This window comes from Rhinopithecus roxellana, chromosome 16 (assembly GCF_007565055.1).
Source record: "Rhinopithecus roxellana isolate Shanxi Qingling chromosome 16, ASM756505v1, whole genome shotgun sequence".
In the NCBI taxonomy this organism is placed as follows: domain Eukaryota; kingdom Metazoa; phylum Chordata; class Mammalia; order Primates; family Cercopithecidae; genus Rhinopithecus; species Rhinopithecus roxellana.
This window is the reverse complement of record NC_044564.1, coordinates 98,679,197-98,702,953: the sequence shown is the minus strand read 5'-3', so window position 1 is coordinate 98,702,953 and position 23,757 is coordinate 98,679,197. Positions and strand designations below refer to the sequence as shown.

The 23,757-nt window shown below is 39.6% G+C and overlaps 1 protein-coding gene across 3 annotated transcripts in view; it reads left to right on the top strand.

Annotated features, from left to right (window-relative positions):
- SCAI (suppressor of cancer cell invasion) overlaps positions 1-23,757 on the top strand; it is a 194,716-nt gene that overhangs the window by 119,968 nt on the left and 50,991 nt on the right. For all 3 annotated transcript variants that reach the window (XM_030919428.1, XM_030919427.1, XM_030919429.1), the window contains 6 exons: positions 2,947-3,042; positions 4,216-4,302; positions 5,834-5,932; positions 13,719-13,815; positions 15,264-15,362; positions 15,486-15,638. In XM_030919428.1, coding sequence (XP_030775288.1) covers positions 2,947-3,042; positions 4,216-4,302; positions 5,834-5,932; positions 13,719-13,815; positions 15,264-15,362; positions 15,486-15,638 — 631 coding nt within the window. The remainder of the gene's footprint in view (positions 1-2,946; positions 3,043-4,215; positions 4,303-5,833; positions 5,933-13,718; positions 13,816-15,263; positions 15,363-15,485; positions 15,639-23,757) is intronic.

Here is a 23,757-nt window from a genome sequence, read left to right as displayed (position 1 = left end):
AAAAAAAAAAAAAAAAAGCATAATATTGGTAATCAGGTTTTCTCCTTCCATTGAGTGTCTTCACAATATACCTTGCCTAACAGCAAGGTAGGTGACACCAATAGCAAGATATCCCGATGGTGCAAAAGGAAAGCTACCCAGAGGCTGGGCATGGTGGCTTACGTCTGTAATCCCAGCACTTTAGGAGGCAGGTGGATCACCTAAGGTCAGGAGTTCAAGACCAGCCTGACCAACATGGCGAAACCCTGTCTCTACTAAAAATACAAAAATTAGCCCTGCGTGGTGGCATGTGCTTGTAGTCCCAGCTACTCAGAAGGCTGTGGCAGGAAAATCACTTGAACCCAGGAAGTGGAGGTTGCAGTGAGCCGAGATCGCGCCACTGCACTCCAGCCTAGTGACAGATAGAGACTCCGTCTCAAAAAATAAATAAATAAATAAATAAATAAATAAAATTAAATTAAATTCATTTTACTACTAAACATTTGAGTGTTTTCTCTGTTTTAAATATTTCTGTAGACATTTTAGTTATAGGGATCAATATAAATACAGCCTGTACTTCTTTTCTTAATTGAAAATAGTGCTAGTGGTGGTCATAGGGGTACTGATTTAGACAGAGTTGAATTAGCACAACAAAGGTAGACAGAAAAACTCAGAGAAAGGAGTAGGGGGCCCAGAAAGAAAAACATGTATTTTACCTGGTAACCCTAAATAGAAGAGACTGGCTCTAAATTGTTCATCTGTGAATCTGCTGATGGTACCTAGGGGTCATTGTACTGTTCTCTCTACTTTTGTGTACGTTTGAAATTTTCTATCATAAAAAAATTAAAAGATATAACTTAAAAAATAGGTACCTTGGCCGGGCGCGGTGGCTCAAGCCTGTAATCCCAGCACTTTGGGAGGCCGAGACGGGCAGATCACGAGGTCAGGAGATCGAGACCATCCTGGCTAACACGGTGAAACCCCGTCCCTACTAAAAAATACAAAAAACTAGCCGGGCGAAGTGGCGGGCGCCTGTAGTCCCAGGTACTCGGGAGGCTGAGGCAGGAGAATGGCATAAACCCAGGAGGCAGAGCTTGCAGTGAGCTGAGATCCGGCCACTGCACTCCAGCCTGGGCGACAGAGCAAGACTCTGTCTCAAAAAAAAAAAAAAAAAGGTACCTTTCGCAAAAACAATGAAAATATGAGACCTTACAGTAATATGAACCAGGAAATATAGGACCTTTATGGAAAGCGTTAAAAATGTATTTAATGACAATGTTTGTACCATAAATGGAAAGAAATACTATTGACAAAATTAGAAAAAATATGAATTCCCCAAATTGATCTCTAGATTTATTCACTTACCACTAAATTCAATGAATGTATTGCTCCTTTATTTTTTTTTAAAAAGTGACTTCAGTAGTACAAATCTTGTGAAATGTAGTTGACTCTTTATAATTTGATTCAAGTTAGCTCCATGTACCAATGGCCATACCCTAAATTCTTTGAGACACGTCTGTCTTCTAGACTTTATTAGAGATACCTTGAGTTTATCATGTTTCTACAAGACAGCCAAATTCTTAAATACCTTTCCCAAATCTATTTTGTCCCACTGAAAAAAGGTACTTGGGGCCATCTTCATCTATTCACAGATTTTAATGAAGAAGTTTTGCCCTTGAAAATGAGGCTGAATTGTAATTGGCATTTATGGGTGGCATTTCTCAATTATATCTTTTACAGTTATGCATTAGTAATTGTGGTGTCATTCAATCTTGTGAGTTCTTGAATTTCTGAATTTTGTCTTTTTCTTTTCAACTCCGCTTGCAGCTAATTCTTTTCTGAGTTCATCTTTTTCTCGCAGTATTTTAAGTGTAGCCAGTAGCATCCAGGGCTAGCAACATACTGTTTCCCAACCTCTGTGTATAAATCAGCAAGTTCATTAATTATATTATCTGCTTTCTCAGTTTTCTCAGGCAAATGCAGTGTTACCATTGCATTAGATAGGTCATCATTGTTTCCAGCCTTCAGTAACAGTTACTTGCTACTCAGTCGCAATTGCAGGTGTCACGTATGTTACGTGTTTGTTATGGCGATAACCTACACAGTCAACAGTTTCTGGACTAGGATAATCTACTCCTGTTAACAGTTTCTGGACTAGCTTTTCCTAAGTAAGGCTGCTGTAACAACCCTCACATTGTAGTGCCTTCCTACAGTAGAGATGTATTTCTAGCTCCCATGTTAGCTACAAGTTGTCTGTGGTTTTGGGGCTCTGTTAAATGTGTCTTACTCAGTGTTCCAGGCTGAGGAACAGCCCTGTCTTTGTCTTAGGTCAGAGGGAAAATTGAAAATTCTGAAACACTCAGTGCTCTTCATCTTCTCGTAAGATATGATATAAATAACTTACAATTATATTTCATTAGCCAAAGTAAGCTAATATGGCCAGGCCCAATGTTTGTATAGTAGGGAGTATTTGCCTCTCAAAGACTGTGCTATAAGTCACCAGGTTCAAGGACAGGGATGTATATTTATCTTATAGGGAGAGGTTAGAATAGTGTAGAACAGTAATACCATCTACATATCCATTTCTAGGTCTATTTTCTAAAGCAGTGTTTTTCAAACATTCAGCTGAGTTCTTAGCTGAAGATAAATATTTGGAAGTTGTCAGTATATAAGTGAGTGTGAATAAGATCACCCAGGGAGAGGGAAGAGAGTACCAGAAACCTCATGGGAGAAGCATCTGCAAAGAATACTAAGAACAACCTGTCAGAAGTAGGGAGGAGAATAGGAAAAGAGCATGTCCTGGACCCTAGTTATAGAATTATTTCTGCTCCAAAAAGTGTAACTTTTTTAAAAAAAGAAAGCCTGAATGCCAGCATTTTACATCTATCTGGTTTGTACCATCACAAGACTTAATTTCTAAATAGCATAAGAAGTTTAATATTAATATATACTCATTTACTATTACAGAGATTTGCCACAATATGGACAGAAGCAGTGGCAGTCCTATTTTGGAAGAACTTTTGATGTTTACACCAAACTCTGGAAGTTCCAGCAGCAGCATCGGTAAATGAATTTCATAGTTAAAGGAGAGCGAAGGCCTGTTTTGTATTAGTCACAGTTTTTATCTTCACTACTTCAGTGCTTTTTATCTTGGTGCTTTTTCTTTTTTTTCACCAAAGCAAAGGTAAATCTTGGTGCTTTTAAAATAACATATTTCATCTTTATAACCCAAATGAAAACAAATTTATTTCTTTCCTATTTATTTAAGATTTTAAAATGTATGGCCAGGCATGGTGGCTCATGCCTGTAAACCCAGCATTTTGGGAGGCCAAGGTGGGAGGATTGCTTGAGCTCAGGAGTTTGAGACCAGCCTGGGCAGCATGGCTAAACCCTATCTCTACAGAAATTAGCCGGGTGTAGGGTACGCAGCTGTGATCCCAGCTACTCAGGAGGCTGTGGCACGAAAATCACTTGAACCCTGAAGGGGGAGGTTGCAGTGAGCTGAGATTGTGTCACTACACTCCAGCTTGGACAACAGAGAGAGACCCTGTCTCAAAAAAAAAAATAAAATAAACGAAAATAAATAATAAAATAAGGCTGGATGCAGTGGCTCATGCCTGTAATCCCAGCACTTTAGGAGGCTGGGGTGGGTGGATAACTTGAGATCAGGAGTTCGAGACCAGCCTGGCTAACATGGTGAAACCCCGTCTCTACTAAAAATACAAAAATTAGTCGGGCATGGTGGTGCACACCTGTAATCGCAGCTACTCAGGAGACTGAGGCAGCAGAATCACTTGAACCCGAGAGGCGGAGGTTGCAGTGAGCCCAGATCACGCCACTGCACGCCAGCCTGGGCAACACAGCCACACTTTGTCTCAAAAAAAAAAAAAGAAAAAAACCAGTAACATTCTTGTCTGATTTTTAAAGACAATATTATATGTGGAATATTATACGTGGAATGGTTCAGATCAGCTGGAGCATAGGTAGGATGATTTATGGTTTCATTCTAAAATACATGTTTATTGGCCAAAGTAGTTTCTTTTTATATTTCAACTTATAAATAGACATTTAATGAAATGCTTTTAAATTTAATGGAATGACTATGTTGAAATCTAATGAAAAATTCATTAGCTTTGCTGAATTGGATGGTATTTCATCCTATTGAATTTACAGATTTGATTAGTTTTGGAATTTATAGACTCTTATTTCTATTTTCTTGTATCCTATATAAAACAGACAAGTCTTGGATAATCGGTATGGCTTGAAGCGCTGGCAAATAGGAGAAATTGCTTCCAAGATTGGGCAGCTGTACTATCATTATTAGTAAGTAAATTACACATGGAAAGAGTCAAGTGTTGTCTGATTAAAACATAGCATGCAGAAGTATACATAGTATCCTCATTGCTAGGCATGAAAATTGTGAGTTACAAATGAAACCCTAGTAGTTCGGGCCAGATCGATCAAGACAATGTTGTGCAATAACCTTCCATAGTCAAAGTACTATTTGTTTTGAAGGCTTGCCTCCCAAACACTTCATTTGTTCAGACTCATTTATAACTTAAAAATTTGATCTTGGTTTTAGATAAATGATTAATACTAAAGGATTTATTGTTCTTACAGCTTCACTTGTCTTCACTTGTCTTGGGTAGCATTATATTGTAACTTGTATGTATAAATGAATGATTTTCAGAAGGATACTTTAAAAAACTCATACTTGCAGGATATGTTTGAAAGATATTTTTTATTATATCCTTAGAGCACTAACATCTGTATAGTCCCATCCCTGAGTTCAGAAAACAAGAAGGGTCCTTTTAGGAATCTAAATCTCATTATCCCAAAGTGATAAGCAGGTATACAATAAAAAAGGCTTGGACCATTTGTAATCTAAAAGGCAATAAAATGGCTGGGTGTGGTGGCTCATGCCTGTAGTCCTAGCACTTTGGGAGGCCAAGGCAGGTGGCTCACCTGAGGTCAGGAGTTTGAGACCAGCCTGGTGAAACCCCATCTCTACTAAAAAGATAAAATTAGCCAGGCGTGGTGGCGGGTGCCTGTAATCCCAGCTACACAGGAGGCTGAGGCAGGAGAATTGCTTAAACCTGGGAGGCAGAGGTTGCAGTGAGCCGAGATCATGCCATTGGCACTCCAGCCTGGACAACAAGAGTGAAACTGTCTCAAAAAATAAAATAATAATAATAATAAAAAAAGACAATAAAACTTCTTCCATTTCCTACATTTTGGCATACCATTCCAAATTCCCACCATTAAAATCACTCTTTTGGGTAGAATATTTTCTTTAAAAGTCCCTTGTAAAACTAGAAATGTGTTTTCTCAGGTAGAAATATTTTCTTAAAAAGTCCCTTGTGAAAAAAAATAAAAATTAAAAAAATTAAAAATTAAAAAAAATAAAAATTAAAAAAAAGTCCCTTGTGAAACATAATTCATTAACATCCCCTGAAGATTAATATGGATTAGTGCATTCCTCAGTTCTGTGAGGAAAAAAATTAAAGAAATGGGCCAAAGGACTGTATGGATTTGAGGAAGTGACCTAGTCCTGGGAGATAAGGATTTCACTGGATGGAATGCTGTTTGAGTTACTTCAGAGAAGGAGGGTAATGTGCAATATGGATTCGCATCAAAAAAGGCTTGGATGCAGCAAGGAGGTTTTTCAAAAATTTTAATTATTATTTTTTATGCATTTTAAGGCTGATATTGCCTTGCCGATTCAAATTTAGGACAGTCATTCCCACCCCCTCACCCCATGAGATAGAGGAATACAGCAGTATATAGAACAAGTATTTACTGTGGTGAAGAGTCTCTGACACTGTCATATTTAAAAATTTATTTTTTCTCATAGCTTACGCACATCTGAAACCAGCTATCTGAATGAGGCTTTTTCCTTCTATTCTGCAATCAGACAGAGATCATACTATTCTCAAGTCAATAAAGAAGACAGGTATGTATCTGCTATGTTTTTAGAAAGATGAGGATAAAACACTCAGTCTTTAGTCTGCGTGGAAATTGTGTGGAAAAGCATACATTTGTTTATAACTTGCACTCATTTACCAGACTTTATTGAGTGCCTACTATGTAGTAGACCTTCAAAAGCATAGAGAGGTATATGTTACCTAAGCAATAAACATCAAAGATGTTGTAACAGATGTCACAATACCAAAGGAGGGTTGGGTTATTGTTGTACAAGAGATTGACTGAATTCATATAGATTTAATACAAAAGAAATGACTCCAAAGCAAGGCTTAGCAAATAACATTTATTCTTTAGCCTGTGTAATCTTAATTCATGTCTCTTCAAAAGCCTAGTGACAACTGTCATGTAGGACCAGGGAATAGCATGCTAATATTGTTTGAATTTTCTCTGTCTCTCTTTTTTTTGAGATGGAGTCTTGCTGTGTGGCCCAGGCTGGAGTACAGTGGTGTGATCTCAACTCACTGCAACCTCCATTTCCGCCTCCTGGGTTCAAGCAATTATCCTGCCTCAGCATCCCAAGTAGCTGGGATGACAGGCTTGTGCCACCACCCCCGGCTAATTTTTTTGTATTTTTTACTAGAGATGGGGTTTCACCGCATTGGCCAGGCTGGTCTCGAACTCTTGACCTCACGTGATCCACCCGCCTTAGCCTTGCAAAGTGCTGGGATTACAGACATGAGCCACCATACCCAGCCTGGATTGTGATTTTGTTAATTCCAAATGAGTATGAAATTGTGGAAGAAGTCAGAGATCTTCTGGAGAATCTTTCTTGCTAGCATTCTGGGAATTGTTGGATGAGAAAGTTCAGGCACAGAAGGTCTGAATATTCTCTCTACCCCAGCAACAGAACTCACAGTTTTTATATGGTGAAAAGATTATATTCTCTTAGCAATAGAAGAAAACAGTTTTGACATGTTTTTCTCGAGAACACTTTGTGGTTAACTGTTGTAAGCTTTCCAACTAAACAGTGACATTTTAGGGAAAGCCCCACTCTTCTCTTTAATTTCCTTGCGTGTCTTGTTCAGACTTGTCTAGGGGCGTTTGCATGGCACATGTAAGGGGTGCAGATGCTGGAGTGTACATTTTTCATATCTTTTTGTCATCCCCTTACATCAGAAGTTCCATCAATTACTTTTCCCTTAGGTTTTCCTATAGTTTGCTTCACATATTTTCTTTTTTTTTTTTTTTTGAGACGGAGTCTTGCTCTGTCACCCAAGCTAGAGTGCACTGGCCAGATCTCAGCTCACTGCGAGCTCCGTCTCCCGGGTTCACGCCTTTCTCCTGCCTCAGCCTCCCGAGTAGGTGGGACTACAGGCGCCCGCCACCTCGCCCGGCTAGTTTTTTGTATTTTTTTTAGTAGAGACGGGGTTTCACCATGTTAGCCAGGATGGTCTCCATCTCCTGACCTCGTGATCTGCCCGCCTCGGCCTCCCAAAGTGCTGGGATTACAGGCTTGAGCCACCACGCCCGGCCTGCTTCACATATTTTCAATACAGATATATTTCCTCCAATCCTAATTTAAAAAAAAATCTTGCTATGCTATTTGTCTTAATTCTTGGCGAGATAAATTATATCTTAAAAAAATACAAAAGAGCTGTGTAACATTTTATCAGCATTAAAAATACATATAAGCAGAGAACTATTTTAAGTAATAGCAAAACACCTTGTATAATTTACTTTTCTGCGTTTTCTAATTTGACAAAAGGGAAATTGGCTTTAATCTTAATACCCAACAGTTTGATTTCTTGCCATAATTTTGTGCCTTAATAACAAACATCCAATTTGAATTTTTTCCTGTGCAGTTTCCTAGATCAGGGCATATTATTTAGAAGTAGGATTATTTGGAATCAGGATGACAAAAACTCTCGCTTTGTGCCAGTAAATTAGAATCAAAGGACAATCTGGTGTGCAAATCCTTGACCTTGCTGTGTGTGGTTAGAAGGGTCTTTGTTCAGTTGGTAGGTTGTTTCTTAGTTCACACAGGGTAAGAGTGCCAGTCAAGATTGCAGTCAGCAACAGCTGCTAAAATCAAGAGCCAGGAGAGAAAACCAAGTAAGGAAGTATTCCACAATTCCACAGTTCATTTAAAAGGCAAAAATCTTCACTCCTCAAAAGGAATAAGTTCTCTCTGCACTGTCTCAGCAGCTAAGGATTATGTCGAGACCAGGAGGAATAAGTAGTTTGTTCCAGCAATCTCAAGGTTAGTGTCTGTCACTAAGCATAGACCACTCCCAGAACATCTCATTCCATGGGTCCATTGTACTTAGGAGAGGAGATATTACCATACAGCCACTCCTCCTAGGAGCTGCACACCCCAATTCTGTTGCAAATGGCCAAAGCTGAACCTGATTGGATATGGAGAAGGTGAAGATTCTGAATACCCAGGAGGTTGTGGGGAGATGTTACAGTGAGCCACCTGGAAGAACAGAGTTTCCTAGGCAAATATGTAGTGAAAGAGTCAGGGTCTTGTAAGTAGTGAGCCTAGCAGGTTGGACAAGGCTGGAATTCTGGAGTCCAGAAGTTTGATAAGAGCTTAAAAAAAAGGCCAGGTGTGGTGGCTCATACCTATAATGCCAGCACTTTGGGAGGCCAAGGCAGGTGGATTATGAGGTTACAAGATCGAGACCATCCTGGCTAACATGGTGAAACCCCCTCTCTACTAAAAATACAAAAAATTAGCCAGGCGTGGTGGCACACGCCTGTTGTCCCAGCGACTCGGGAGGCTGAGGCGCAAGAATCGCTTGAACCCGGGAGGCGGAGGTTGCAGTGAGCTAAGATGGCGCCCCTGCAGTCCAGCCTGGGTGACAGAGCGAGACTCCATCTCAAAAAAAAAAAGCTTCATAAAAAGCCTTCAATTTTACATTCATATTTCCCACTGGAAAAAACTTAATACTGTCACCACTTATGTTGACATTGACAGCATGTCAACATGTCATTTATTGTTCAGAAGAAGCATAGAGTAAGTAAAGTTTGCTTGTTATTATTTTAAGAAAAATAATTTTAAAGAATATAAGGAGAATGTCTAACTTCAGAAGAGGTGGAGGGGGAAGTGAATAATAAAATTATGGTTATTACAATGGAAGGCAGGAAAGGAAAATAAACTCCAGTTATGTTGATGTCAACATAAATGGTAACAGTATTAAGTGTTTTTCAGTGGGAAGTATGAATGTAAAATTGAAGACTTTGGCACTTTGTAATGGTGCTGATGATAAAGAGGGCTTGATGTGGACCCTTCCAGTGAGTCACATTCTTTTTTCTGCAGTTTGATATGGAGTTAGTTGGTAGGCTAGGGGTTGTGGTTCAGGTTATCGGGCTTGATTGAGGTGGCCTGTCATGTATGAGTGGACAGCACTGACGCATTTCATCTGTGCTTTGCTGCAGTTCATCACAGTGGCTTCTGAAATAGAAAGCACCCACCCACTTCTGTATGCTTATTGAATATAAGGATCAGCTAACTATGGCCTGTTTGCATGCCAAATTGGGCCCGTGGCCTGTTTTTGTACTGTGTGGCAGTTTAGAATTTTTTTTTTTTTTACATTTTCAAAGGGTTGTAAAAAGGGAAAAGATGAATATGCTACAGGCACCAAATGTGGCCTGCAAAGCTTAAAATATTTACCATCTGGCCCTTTGTAGAAAGTTTGCTGGTTGTATAATCCATTATATAGATTCATAGAACCTATTTTTTAATAAAAAAAAGTAACAGAATTAAGTCATTCAGTTTCAAGTTTGAATTGACATCATCCTTCTACTAATTTTCTTTGTTTTGAATTCCACTTTCGACAATGTGATAGGCTAGATAACCTGAAATACTAAACACCTAGAAATGCTGGATAAAATAGGACAATCATCCTTTTAAATGGAAAACCTAGCTGTCAAGAGAGTAAGGAAGTCCCTAGTTCATTTTCCCATTGCTGTGGTGACCTTGGAGGGTGGGGCGATTGGTTTGGGTGACATAAAAGAGCAAGGAAGAAGAAAATTGAAACTAGAAGGGGAAGGTGTGATATACAAGAAGGATTGATTAGAAAAAATTATCCCCTTGTATTCTAAAACATCGATTTGATGGGGCAGTAATCATCGTAACAAATGGCTGATTGACATTATTAAAATAAAATGGAACCAAATCTGGATAACAATAATATGAAAGAAGAAAGGGGATAATTAAACTATTCTAATAAGATCCATTTATTGTTCAGAAGAAACATAAAGTTTACTTGTTGATATTTTAAGGAAACTATAATTAGAATGTATAACTTCAGAAGAGGTAGAGGGAAAAGTGAGTAACAAAATGATCATGACAATGAAAGGCAGGAAGGGAAATAAACTCCAAAAAGTATAAGTAGCACAAAATAATAAAATAGAAACAAATCCAAATCAAAGTAAGTAAAAGTGATCTAGACTTCCCTCTTAAAAGACAGAGATTATCAGTATGCCTCTTAGAAAAACCCAGTAATGGCCGGGCGCGGTGGCTGAAGCCTGTAATCCCAGCACTTTGGGAGGCCGAGACGGGCGGATCACGAGGTCAGGAGATCAGACCATCCTGGCTAACACGGTGAAACCCCGTCTCTACTAAAAAATACAGGCCGGGCGCGGTGGCTCAAGCCTGTAATCCCAGCACTTTGGGAGGCCGAGACGGGCGGATCACGAGGTCAGGAGATCGAGACCATCCTGGCTAACACGGTGGAACCCCGTCTCTACTAAAAAGTACAAAAAACTAGCCGGGCGAGGTGGCGGGCGCCTGTAGTCCCAGCTACTCAGGAGGCTGAGGCAGGAGAATGGCGTAAACCCGGGAGGCGGAGCTTGCAGTGAGCTGAGATCCGGCCACTGCACTCCAGCCTGGGCGACAGAGCGAGACTCCGTCTCAAAAAAAAAAAAAAAAAAAAAAAAAAAAAAAAAAAAAAAAAAAAAAAACACCCAGTAATATACTGTTGTTAAGAGATTCTTCAAGGCCAAGAGCAGTGGCTCACACCTGTTATCCCAACACTTTGGGTGACTAAGATGGGAGGATCGCTTGAGGCCAGGAGTTCAAGACCAGCCTGGAAAACATAGCAAGACCCAGTTTCTTTTTTTTTTTTTTTTTTTTTTTTGAGACGGAGTCTCGCTCTGTCGCCCAGGCTGGAGTGCAGTGGCCGGATCTCAGCTCACTGCAAGCTCCGCCTCCCGGGTTCACGCCATTCTCCTGCCTCAGCCTCCCGAGTAGCTGGGACTACAGGCGCCCGCCAGGTCGCCCGGCTAGTTTTTTGTATTTTTAGTAGAGACAGGGTTTCACCATGTTAGCCAGGATGGTCTTGATCTCCTGACCTCGTGATCCGCCCGTCTCGGCCTCCCAAAGTGCTGGGATTACAGGCTTGAGCCACCGCGCCCGGCCGCAAGACCCAGTTTCTACAAAAAAATAAAAATAAAAAAAATTAGCCAGGCGTGGTGGCACATGCCTGTAATCCTAGTTACTCAGGAGGCTGAGTTGAGAGGATTGCTTGAGCCCAGGAATTTCAGGCTGCAGTGGTTTATGATGGTGCCACTGCACTTAAGCCTAGAAAAAAGGGCAAGACTCTCTCTCTTTTAAATAAATGAATAAATAAATCCTTTAAAGATGGAAGGTGGACAGAGAAAGATAATGAGACAGCTACTAAGGGGAAGAAATGTGTACGTGTATACGCATTTCTTATGTGTATACTGTGTGTATATTTAAAGGAAGAAAGTATTATTGAGAATAGCGGTTTAGGCCGGGCGCGGTGGCTCAAGCCTGTAATCCCAGCACTTTGGGAGGCCGAGACGGGCGGATCACGAGGTCAGGAGATCGAGACCATCCTGGCTAACACAGTGAAACCTCATCTCTACCAAAAATACAAAAACTAGCCGGGCAAGGTGGCGGGCGCCTGTAGTCCCAGCTACTCAGGAGGCTGAGGCAGGAGAATGGCGTAAACCCAGGAGGCGGAGCTTGCAGTGAGCTGAGATCTGGCCACTGCACTCCAGTCGGGGTGACAGAGCGAGACTCCGCCTCAAAAAAAAAAAAAAAAAAAAAGAGAATAGCGGTTTACTCTGTAATTATGAAAGCAACAATTCAGGAAAATATAAAAATCATAAACTTATATATACCTAATAACATAGTATTATAATAAAGCAAAGTGTTTTTTTGAAGTGGGGAAATGAATAAGTATTTAATATACATGGGAATTTTTGATATATTTAATAATTCATATATCAAGAAGACAAGAAATTACAAGATTTGCGTAACAATTAAGTTTGTTCCAGTGTACCTAAAATTGTGTGCAACAGTAACTGTATATATGTTATTTTCAAACTTAAATGAAAATTTGTGAAATTAACTGATACTTGCCACAACACAAGTTTAATGCAAGGTTCAATAAAGTGTATGTGGTCTAACCATGGTACGATTTCATTAAAAACAAAAATAAAACATAATTTTAAAAAATCAATAGCTGCATGTGCAGCCCAGTTACTTAGAAGGCTGAGGCAAGAGGATTCCTTGAACCCAGGAGTTCAAGTCCAGTCTGAGCAACATAGCAAGACTCCATCTCTTAAACAACAACAACAAAAGTTTGTCAATCAGTAGACACATTTGTAAGTAACTCATGGGTCAAAATAATTTTTAAAAAATTTTATTATGGAAAATGTTGAACATATACAAAAAATATACTGTTGTAAGGCTGTCATATTTGTGATATAGGATATGGAAAGCAGGAGGAAATGTCAGGTTTGAATTGATAATTGGTAAGTGTAAAGTATTACGTGTGAACAGATTAAATCTATTGTAAGGGGCATTTGATAAGTTAAAGGATCCATATTGTTACTCCTAGCAATCACTTAAAGAACAATAACAAAGAAGTAGTATAACTAGGAAGCCAGTAGATGATATAAAATGGAACACTAAAAAATATTTGATTAACCAAAGAGAAAGCAAAACAGGAACAACAGAGGAACACAGCAAGAGAAGGAGCAAATAGGAAACAAACAGCAAGGTGGTAGATATAAACCTAGCCAAGGCAGTAATGACGTTAAATGTAATCGGTCTAAATACATCAAGTAAAAGACACAGATAGTCAAAGTGGACAGAAAATCAGGACCGAAGTATATATTGCCCACAAAACATGTGAATTTAAATTAAAAGACACAGATAATTGAAAGAAGCATGAAAAAAGATATACAAACAATAAGCATGAAAAAGCTGGCTGGCTTATACTAATAGTAGAGAAATGAGATTTTAAGACAAAGAATGTTCTTCCTGGAATCCTTTTCACCTCATATTTTCCTGCCTGTAGTCCTCCACACTTCCTTGTATTCTTAACTTAAATATTTATTACTTTCTTTAGGAAGCCTTTTTTCACCCAAGATCTAGTCCTGTGGGCACAAATAACATTCTTTATTTCTCCTATCATTATATTATTCCATTGTGTTTTAAGCATTTATCTCTCTCCTATATATTTTAACTTCTTTTCTGTCTGTAAGATCTTTGAAGAAGGGAATATCTCTAGTTTTTTTACAATTGTACTTTTAGCAATTAACATAGTACCTGATGCACCTAAGTTCTCAATACTTGTTGAATGAATGAATATATGAGTAAACAACTTAATGAATCAGTAAGAAATATGTTAAAAAGACTATATGGGTTATATGTGGAAATGTTTATAATTGTGTGAAAAAGGATGGAAAGAGTTTTAAAAGCCATTGGAAAATTAAAAAAATCAAAAAGCATTCTTTTTTAATCTAATAAGTAATTTTTCATTTATCTTCCATAGACCTGAATTAGTAGTTAAGAAGTTACGATATTATGCAAGATTTATAGTAGTTTGTCTTCTTCTCAACAAAATGGATGTTGTAAAGGATCTGGTAAAGGTAAATGTACTTTAAAATAGTTCAAATTCTAATCTCTAATTGTATATGGATGATCTTATTTTTTTAAAAACAGATTTTAGGTTAAAATAATTTTGATATATCAAAATAATTACAACATTCAAAGTATAGTAACTTCTGACAAGGGTAATGATAAAAATTTTCCAACTCTTCTCATGTTCCAAATACACTAATTTGAGATAATTATCTTGATTCCTTGCTTTTGTCCTTTCTGCATGTTTTACATTTCAAAGCCCGTCAATGGATGGCTGGAAATGCAAACAAACAAAAATACTTACTTTAAGAGAAAATAATTGAAATGTTATGTCAAGAAAAAGTACATAATGCTTTACAAAGGTATTGGGAATGATTTTTATTTTCCCACCACTTTACAGTGCATGAAGTCTCTCCTTCGTTAACTCAGGTGATAAACAGTTAACTCTCTTCAGATCCACTTAATACCTGTAATCATTGCATATGAAATTCTGGTTGCACTCTGTACTCAGTAGTTTCAATGGCATACTTAATTTTGTATCAAATATAACATGCCAGTTGGTTTTTTGGGTTTTGTGGGGTTTTTTGTTTTGAGACAAGGTCTCACTGTGTCTCCCAGTTGGAGTACAGTGACATGATCTTGTCTCTCTGCAACCTCTGCCTCCTGGGCTCAAGCAATCCTCCCACCTTAGTCTCCTGAGTAGCTGGAATCATAGGCTCAAGCCACCACTCCTAACTAATTTTTGTGTTTTTTGTAGAGACAGGGTTTCACCGTGTTGCCCAGACTGGTCTCAAACTCATGAGTTCAAGCAATCCACCAGCCTTGGCCTCCCGAAGTGTTGGGATTACAGGCGTGAGCCACTGTGCCCAGCTCAACACGCCAGTTTTGACAAGGGCACCAGAAGTAGCTCTCCATACTTCTTTTCTACCTTCCTTTATACCCAGTTATCATTAAAAATATTTCCAAAAACTGTATAATATAAATCCAAATAAAGTCAGGAAGTATTTTTAGAAATATATAATTTTTTGTAGTGGTAGGGTCTCACTGTGTTGCCTAGGCTGGTCTGGAAATCCTAGTCTCAAATGATCCTCCCACCTCGACCTCCCAAAGGGCTGGGATTACAGGTGTGAGACACTGTATCCAGCCTCAGTTTTTTTAATGTTAAAATTTTTGAATTTCTCTTTTCTGATTTTTTCATTAATGAATTCATTGCCGATGTAGCACTGATAGGAAATAGATCTCTGTAAAGACTTTATTTGATGGGTATTATGAAGTTTGTGACTTTCGAAGAAAATTTGTTTAGTTTTCATCTTTGTTTTTGGTTATAATCAGCACTGTGTATTGATAATAATCAAATTTTGTAAGTATGTCGATTTCTGTCAGGAATATGGTTCTATATGGCTGTGTATTTTTATGGGTTTTTTAATAACCTTTTTTGTAATGTTTTTAAAATCAGGAATTGTCAGATGAAATTGAAGATTATACTCACCGATTTAATACTGAAGATCAAGTGGAATGGAACTTGGTGCTTCAAGAAGTAGCAGCTTTCATTGAGGTCAGTTTTTGATAAGAAATGACCGTGTAGTTTATGTTTTTATTGTGTCTATATGTCAAGAAGAAGGAATAACTTACTATATTGATATTTAGTCTTGGCCATTCTTACTGCTTTTTTCTTTAGGCGGACCCTGTAATGGTATTAAATGATGATAATACCATTGTTATCACATCGAATCGCCTTGCTGAAACAGGAGCCCCATTGCTGGAACAGGGCATGATTGTGGGACAGTTGTCTCTGGCTGATGCACTCATTATTGGTAATTGTAATAACCAGGTAAAGAATTGTGAAGGAATTATGCTTAAAATTCACTGTGAAAAATAGTGCTATTGATGATCACAGAATTATTTTCTTATAAATATCCTAACATCCTCTTACGAAGAAATTGCTGATTAAATTGTGCTGTGTGCATATATGGAATATATTACAGATATTTAAATAGCTTAGAAAGAATTTTTTTTTTTTTTTTTTGAGACGGAGTCTCGCTCTGTCACCCAGGCTGGAGTGCAGTGGCCAGATCTCAGCTCACTGCAAGCTCCGCCTCCCAGGTTTACGCCATTCTCCTGCCTCAGCCTCCCGAGTAATTGGGACTACAGGCGCCCACCACATCACCCGGCTAGTTTTTTTGTATTGTTTTAGTAGAGACGGAGTTTCACCGTGTTAGCCAGGATGGTCTCGATCTCCTGACCTCGTGATCTGCCCGTCTCGGCCTGCCAAAGTGCTGGGATTACAGGCTTGAGCCACCGCGCCCGGCCAGAAAGAATTTTTAATAACATAGGAAGATATTCATGATACAGTAAATGAAAATAAACTTGCCATGGAGCCATGGAAGCAGAATTATTTCGTATATGTTAGAATGTCTATATGTGGCCGGGCGCGGTGGCTCAAGCCTGTAATCCCAGCACTTTGGGAGGCCGAGACGGGCGGATCACGAGGTCAGGAGATCGAGACCATCCTGGCTAACACGGTGAAACCCCGTCTCTACTAAAAATACAAAAACTAGCCGGGCGAAGTGGCGGGCGCCTGTAGTCCCAGCTACTCGGGAGGCTGAGGCAGGAGAATGGCGTAAACTCGGGAGGCGGAGCTTGCAGTGAGCTGAGATCTGGCCACTGCACTCCAGTCCGGGCGACAGAGCGAGACTCCGCCTCAAAAAAAAAAAAAAAAAAAAAAAAAAAAAAAAAAAGAATGTCTATATGTATGCACATAGGAAAAAGACTAGGAAGAAATTTTACAAATATCTAAGTTTTATCTCCGAATAACCAAATTGTAGGGATTTTTTTTTTTATTTTTTACAACACTCTAAAGTTTCCAAAGTTTCCGGCCTGGCACAGTAGTAGCTCACACCTGTAATCCCAGCACTTTGAGAATCCCAGGTGGTTGGATCACTCGAGGTCAGGAGTTTGAAACCAGCCTGGCCAACAATGGCCAAACCCCATCTCTACTACAAAATGCAAAAATTAGCCAGCCATGGTGGCATGCACCTGTAATTCCAGCTCCTCGGGAGGCTGAGGCAAGAGAATCACTTGAATCCGGGAGGCGGAGGTTGCAATGAGCCAAGATCACGCCACTGTACTCCAACCTGGGCGACAGAGCGAGACTCTGTCTCAAAAAATAATAATAACGTAAAGTTTCTAAAATGCATATGTACTACTTTCCAGTCAAGCTAAAGGGGCGAGGAGTTGGTGTGTTTTTTTGTGTGTATGGGAGTTTTTTGAGACGGAGTCTTGCTCTGTCACTCAGGTGGGAGTGCAGTGGCACGATCTTGGCTCACTGCAACCTCCGTCTCCCAGGTTCAAGCGATTCTCCTGCCTCAGTCTCCCAAGTAGCTGGGATTACAGGCACATACCACCACACCTGGCTAATTTTTGTATTTTTAGTAGATACAGGATATCATGTTGCCCAGGCTGGTCTTGAACTCATGACTTCAAGTGATCCTCCTGCCTCAGCCTCCCAAAGTGTTGGGATTACAGGTGTGAGCCACCGCACCTGGCCAGGAGTTGTTTTTGTGTAAATTTGTCAAAAGTGAATTTCAAATGTTTTTTCATGACAGAATAGCCCCATGATCATGAGATTTAATGTACTAGAAATGAAATTTACTGGAAATTGCACCAGTAAATACATTTTTCTAAATGTGTTTTTTGCACAAGTTTAATTTTGGATTCTATCCTAGCAGCTATCAATCATTTTTGTTATTGTTAAATTTTTCTGGTATTTCTCCATTTTTGGCTTTTATGACCATTATTTTGCAAATATCTACAACATTTTTGAAATTATAGTATGAATATACTAAATGGAAAAATTTTGAAACATATTTATGGTTTGTATAGTTATATTATCTGAAGGCGCGGTATTTTTCTCACTTTTAATTCAAAGAAAATTTTTTTCTAATCAGAAAAATATAAATTAAAACCAAATAAGATATCACTGACCCAGATGACTAAAAACAAAAGAGACCAAGAAACTGATAATAGCGTATCCTGGCAACTAGTACAAGAACTGAATATTTCATACTTTGTAGAAATAGAAATTGATAGATTTACTTTAGAAAAATGGCAGGCATTATCTAGTACAGCTGCATATATGCACACTCTATGACCAAGCATTTCCAGTATTTTCTTATTGATCTGTAAGAGTTCCTAATATATTTTACATGAAAGTCCTTTGTCAGATTTATGTATTGAACTATCTTCTCCTACTCTTGTCTGGCCTTTTATTCTCTTCTAATATCTCCTCTCTCTTTCTCTCCTTTTTTTTTTTTTGCTTTCTGTTAAAATATTTATTAGTGTCTACTTCATGCCAGACCCCCCTGTTCCAGACACTGAGATTCCAGTGAACAGAAGTCTTTAATTTTAGTGTAGTCTAATTTATAATTTTTTTCCTTTCTGGTATGAGCTTTTTTGTGTCCTATTTTGAGAAATCATTGCTTACCTTACCTTTCATATTTAGATCTATGATCTCTTTGGGATTTATTTTAGTGTGAAGTATGGGTCAGATTTTCTTTCTGGATTTCCGGTAGACCTAGCACCATTTACTAAAAAGACCATCTTTTCCTTACCACATTGTAGTGTCATTTTTATCATAAATCTGATGTTCAAATATATTTGACTCTGATTCTGTTCCTTTGGTCTGTATGTCTATTATGCTGATACTTCTGACTTCATTATTATGGCATTTTAATAGGCCTCGATATATTGTAGCAAATGAAATATTTATTTTTTCTAATTTTTTCTCTTTCATTGATTCTGATTCTTATTTTTATTTCCTTCTTCCTATTTTGAATTTAGTTTGCTTAGATAACTTACTTTATTTATTTAGTTAGTTAGTTATTTACTGAGACAGAGTCTTGCTCTGTCTCCTAGGCTGGAGTGCAGTGGTGCAATCTCAGCTCACTGCAACCTCTGCTTCCTGGGTTCAAGCGATTCTTCTGCCTCAGCCTCCCTAGTAGCTGGGACTACAGGCACATGCCACCACGCCCAGCTAATTTTTTGTGTTTTTAGTAGAGACAGGGTTTCACTGTGTTAACCGGAATGGTCTCAATCTCCTGACCTCGTGATCTGCCCACCTCGGTCTCCCAAAGTGTTGGGATTACAGGCGTGAGCCACCTCTCCTGGCCAACTGACTTTATTTTTATTTTTGAGACAGAGTCTTACTCCGTCCCACAGGCTGGAGTGCAGTAGTGTGATCTTGGCTCACTGCCACCTCTGGCTCCCGGATTCAAGTGATTCTCCTGCCTCAGCCTCCCAAGTAGCTGGGATTACAGGCATGTGCCACCACAGTGACCCAGCTAATTTTTGTATTTTTAGTAGACACGGGGTTTCGCCATGTTGGCCAGACTGGTCTTGAACTCCTGGCCTCAGGTGATCTGCCCCCTCTTGGCCTCCCAAAGTGTCGGGATTATAGGTGTGAGCCACTATGCTCTTTTTCCTCTTCTGATATAAAAATCCTGGGCTGGGTGTGGTGACTCATGCCTTTGCGCATGGTGGCTCATGCACTTTGGGAGGCAAAGGGGGGCGGATCGCCTGAGGGTCAGGAGTTCTAGACCAGCCTGGCCAACATGGCAAAATCTCATCTCTACTAAAAATACAAATATTAGTTGGGCATGGTGGCATGCGCCTATAATTCCAGCTACTTGGGAGGCTGAGGCAGGAGAATTGCTTGGACCTGGGCGGCGGAGGTCACAGTGAGCCAAGATTACGCCACTGCACTGCAGCCTGGGCCACAGAAGAAGACTCCATCTCTAAATAAATAAATAAAATAAAAATCCAAAGCTATAAAATTATCTTTCAGCATTACTTGAATTTTATTCTACTATATTTTGATATTTTGTATTTTTTTCCAATCCTGCTCCTTCTATATTTTTATTTTCTTTCAGTTGAATGTATTTTCTAATTTCCTTTTTAACTCTTACCGACAGTATATTGCACATCTCCAACTTGAGTTTGATAATTTTTTTTCAGCACTTTGAAGATTTAATTTCTTTATCTTCTTCTCTCATTTCTGTTGACAAATTGTCTGTTAGATTTATTGGTTACATATTATATTCCGCTTAAGGAAATGTTTCTTTCCTCTGTGTGTTTGTAAGATATTCTCACTTTCTTTGATTCTTTGCAGTTTTACTGTGCTATATTCAGGAGCATTTTTCTTTATTTATCCTGCTTGAGGTTCACAGAGTTTCTTGAATCTATGGGTTTGTCTTTCATCTGTTTTGAAATATGGTTATTATGTCTCTGAATATTGTTTCCCTTGTATTCTTTCTCTCCTCCACTTCTAGGACTCAGTTACATGTTTGTAGACCTTTTCGCAGTGCTACATGTGTCTGTTACATTCTTTTCTGTATTTTTCATCATTTTTTCCTCTCTAGGTTTTAGTTAGGCTGTTTTCTGTTGACTTCTTTTTCATTTCACTAACCTTGTCTTCTGATATGTTTAATCTGCTATTTAACCTTATATTAAGTTTCATATTTCACATATTGTCTTAGTTCTGGATTTTTCCATTTGATTGTTGCTTTATAGATTAATTTTTTTTCCCATAGCCCGGGCTGCATGATGAAACCCCATTTCTACAAAAAATACAAATATCAGGCCAGGCAGTGGCTCATGCCTGTAATCCCATTACTTTAGGAGGCGAGGCGGGTGGATCACTTGAGGTTAGGAGTTCGAGACTAGCCTGACCAACATGGTGAAACCCCATCTCTACTAAAAATACAAAAATTAGCCAGGCGTGGTGGCTCATGCTTGTGATCCCAGCTACTTGGGAGACTGAGACAGGAGGATCGCTTGAACCCTGGAGGCAGAGGTTGCAGTGAGACAAATTCGTGCCACTGCGCTCCAGCCTGGGTGACAGAGCGAGACTCTGTCTCAAAAAGAAAAACCTAAAAAACAAACCTTAGTTGGGTGTCGGGCATGTGCCTCTAGTCCCAACTCTGGGAGACTGAGGTGGAAGAATCACTTGAGCCTAGGAGGTCAAGGCTGCGGTGAGCCATGATTGTGCCACACACTTCAGCCTGGGTGACAGAAGCAGACCTTGTCTTAAAAAAATTTTTTTTTTCTTTTTAGAGACAGTATCTGGCTCTGTCATGCAGGTGGGAGTACGGTGGCACAGTCAGGGCTCACTGTAGCCTTGAACTCCTAGGCTGAAGTGATCTTTCTGCCTTAGCCTTCCAAAAATGTTTATGTTTTATAGAGATGGTGTGTTGCTGTGTTGCTAAGACTGGTCTCAAACTGGCCTCAAGCACTCCTCCTGCCCTGGCCTCTCAAATGTTGGGATTGTAGGCATGAACCACTGCACCTGGCCCTTTTTTATTTTTTAGTAGATTTTAATTCTCTGGCAGAATTCCCTATTTCTTCATTTCTGTTCTACTATGTCTATTTTGTTGATCACACTTAGTAGTTATTTTAAAGTCCTTTTCTGCTAACTACACTCTCTAGTTATACTAACTATAACTGTGTTGGTCTGTTCTATTGCTTGTTTCTCACTTTTAAAATTATATTATCTTAATATATATAGTTATTATATATCTGATAATTTGCTTGCAGTACTTACTTATAATTAAATCCCCCAGCATTATCTTTCTTTTCTTTTTTTTCTTTTGAGACAGGTTCTTGCTGTGTCGCCCAGGCTGGGATGCAGTGGCATGATCTCGGCTCACTGCAACTTCCGTCTCCCTGGTTCAACTGATTCTCCCACCACAACCACCCCAGTAGCCAGGACTACAGGCGTACCCTACACGCCCAGCTAATTTTTGTATTGGTTGGTAGAGATGGGGTTTCACCATATTGGCCAGGCTGGTCTCCATACTCCTGACCTCAGGTGATTCACCCACCTCGATCTCCCAAAGTGCTGGGGTTACAGGCCCTAGCCAGCACGCCTGGCCTGTTTTTACATTTCATTTATTATATTTCTTATTGTTAAAAGTATAGGCTGGGTGTGGTGGTGGCTCATGCCTGTAATCCCAGCACTTTGGGAGGCTGAGGTGGGTGGATCACGAGGTCAGGAGTTCAAGAGCAGCCTTACCAATATGGTGAAACCCCATCTCTACTAAAAATACAAAAATTAGCCGGGCATGGTGGCGCACGCCTGTAGTCCCAGCTACTAGGGAGACTGAGGCAGAAGAATCACTTGAACCCAGGAGGCAGAGGTTGCAGTGAGCCAAAATTGCACCACTGCACTCCAGCCTGGGAAACAGAGTGAGACTCCATCTCGAATGAATGAATGTATTAGGTTATTTTCTACACATTCCTTTGATTGACTTAATCATTATTTTAATTATATCTTCTATTTAAGCATATGAAACAAACTTTTTTTTTTTAAGAGACAGGGTCTGGGGGTGCATATCTCATTGTGTTGCCCCTTCTTTAATCCCTGCGTCTTGGCTGGTCTCGAGCTCCTGGCCTCAAATGATCCTCCCACCTCGGCCTTCCAAAGTGCTGGGATTACAGGTGTGAGCTGCCACACCTAGACTTCTGCATGTCATGTATGATGTTTGTATCATCCTGTTTCTGTTTACTGAATCAGGGGGTGCCTTTTTTCTTCATGCGTTTTACGATTTTTGTTTGTGAGTCTTCTTTGATGTAATTCTATCAGCTAGAATTCTTTAAGACCTGAATTGAGGATGCCTTCTTCCAATGAAGATATGCATTGCTTTTTCTCTCAAACTTGGGGGCATTGTCAGTTTTTGTTCTCTTTAAGTGAAAAACCTTATAGATTTTTCAGCCATGCAAATAATGTTAATTCAGATTCCCAGACCACATGAGAATCAACATATGGCCATGAATTATTGGGGTAGACTTTTATTGATCTGTTCTCAGAACAAAAGCTAAGGTAGAGTTTCCTTCATGTTTATGTCTCTGGAGCAGATTTGTTTCTAGTGTTCTCTGAGGCCATATCTTTTTGTGCATCCAGTTTTATTTGGGTATAGGTGTATGTGTGGGAGGGGCCATCTTCCAACCAGCCAACCAGTTCTTAGCCAGATGCTACCCTTACTGTAGGAAAACAAGGTATTAGTGCCCACTTATCTCCTTAAACCTCTTCCCCTTCTTTAATCCCTGCCTCTTGGCTGGGTGCGGTGGCTCATGCCTGTAATCCCAGCACTTTGGGAAGCTGAGGTGGGTGGGTCATCTGAGGTCAGGAGTTCGAGACCAGCCGGACCAACATGGTGAAACCCCATCTCTACTAAAAATACAAAATTAGCCAGGCGTAGTGGCACATGCCTGTAAAACCAGCTACTCAGGAGGCTGAGACAGGAGAATCACTAGAACCTGGGAGGCGGAGGTTGCAGTGAGCTGAGGTTGCACCATTGCACTCCAGCCTGAGCGACAGAGTGAAACTCACATACATACACACACACACACACACACACGTGTATATTAAATGAGTTAAATGTTTGAGAGGGTAGTTAGTAATCTTCATAAACTTGTTCTCATCTTAACTAAATAATTCCTCTTTTTTTATTTGATAGAAACAGGTACTTTATAAAATTCTCATCTGTTTTATTATCATGTATGTTCCCGAAGTTCTGTATAAGTATTACTGAAATTGGAAAGGATACAGACTTAAATATTGTGTAGGGCCAAAATGTATGAAAGAAATTACTATAAAATATGGATCATAGTCTGGGTGCGGTGGCTCACACCTGTAATCCCAGAATTTTGGGAGGCCAAGGTGGGCGGATCATCTGAGGTTGGGAGTTCAAGACCAGCCTGACCAACATGGAGAAACCCCGTCTCTACTAAAAATACAAAATTAGCCGGGTGTGGTGGCGCATGCCTGTAATCCTAGCTACTCTGGAGGCTGAGGCAGGAGAATCGTTTGAACCTGGGAGGAGGAGGTTGCGGTGAGCCGAGATTGCACCATTGCACTCCAGCCTGGGCGACAAGAGCGAAACTCCATCTCAAAA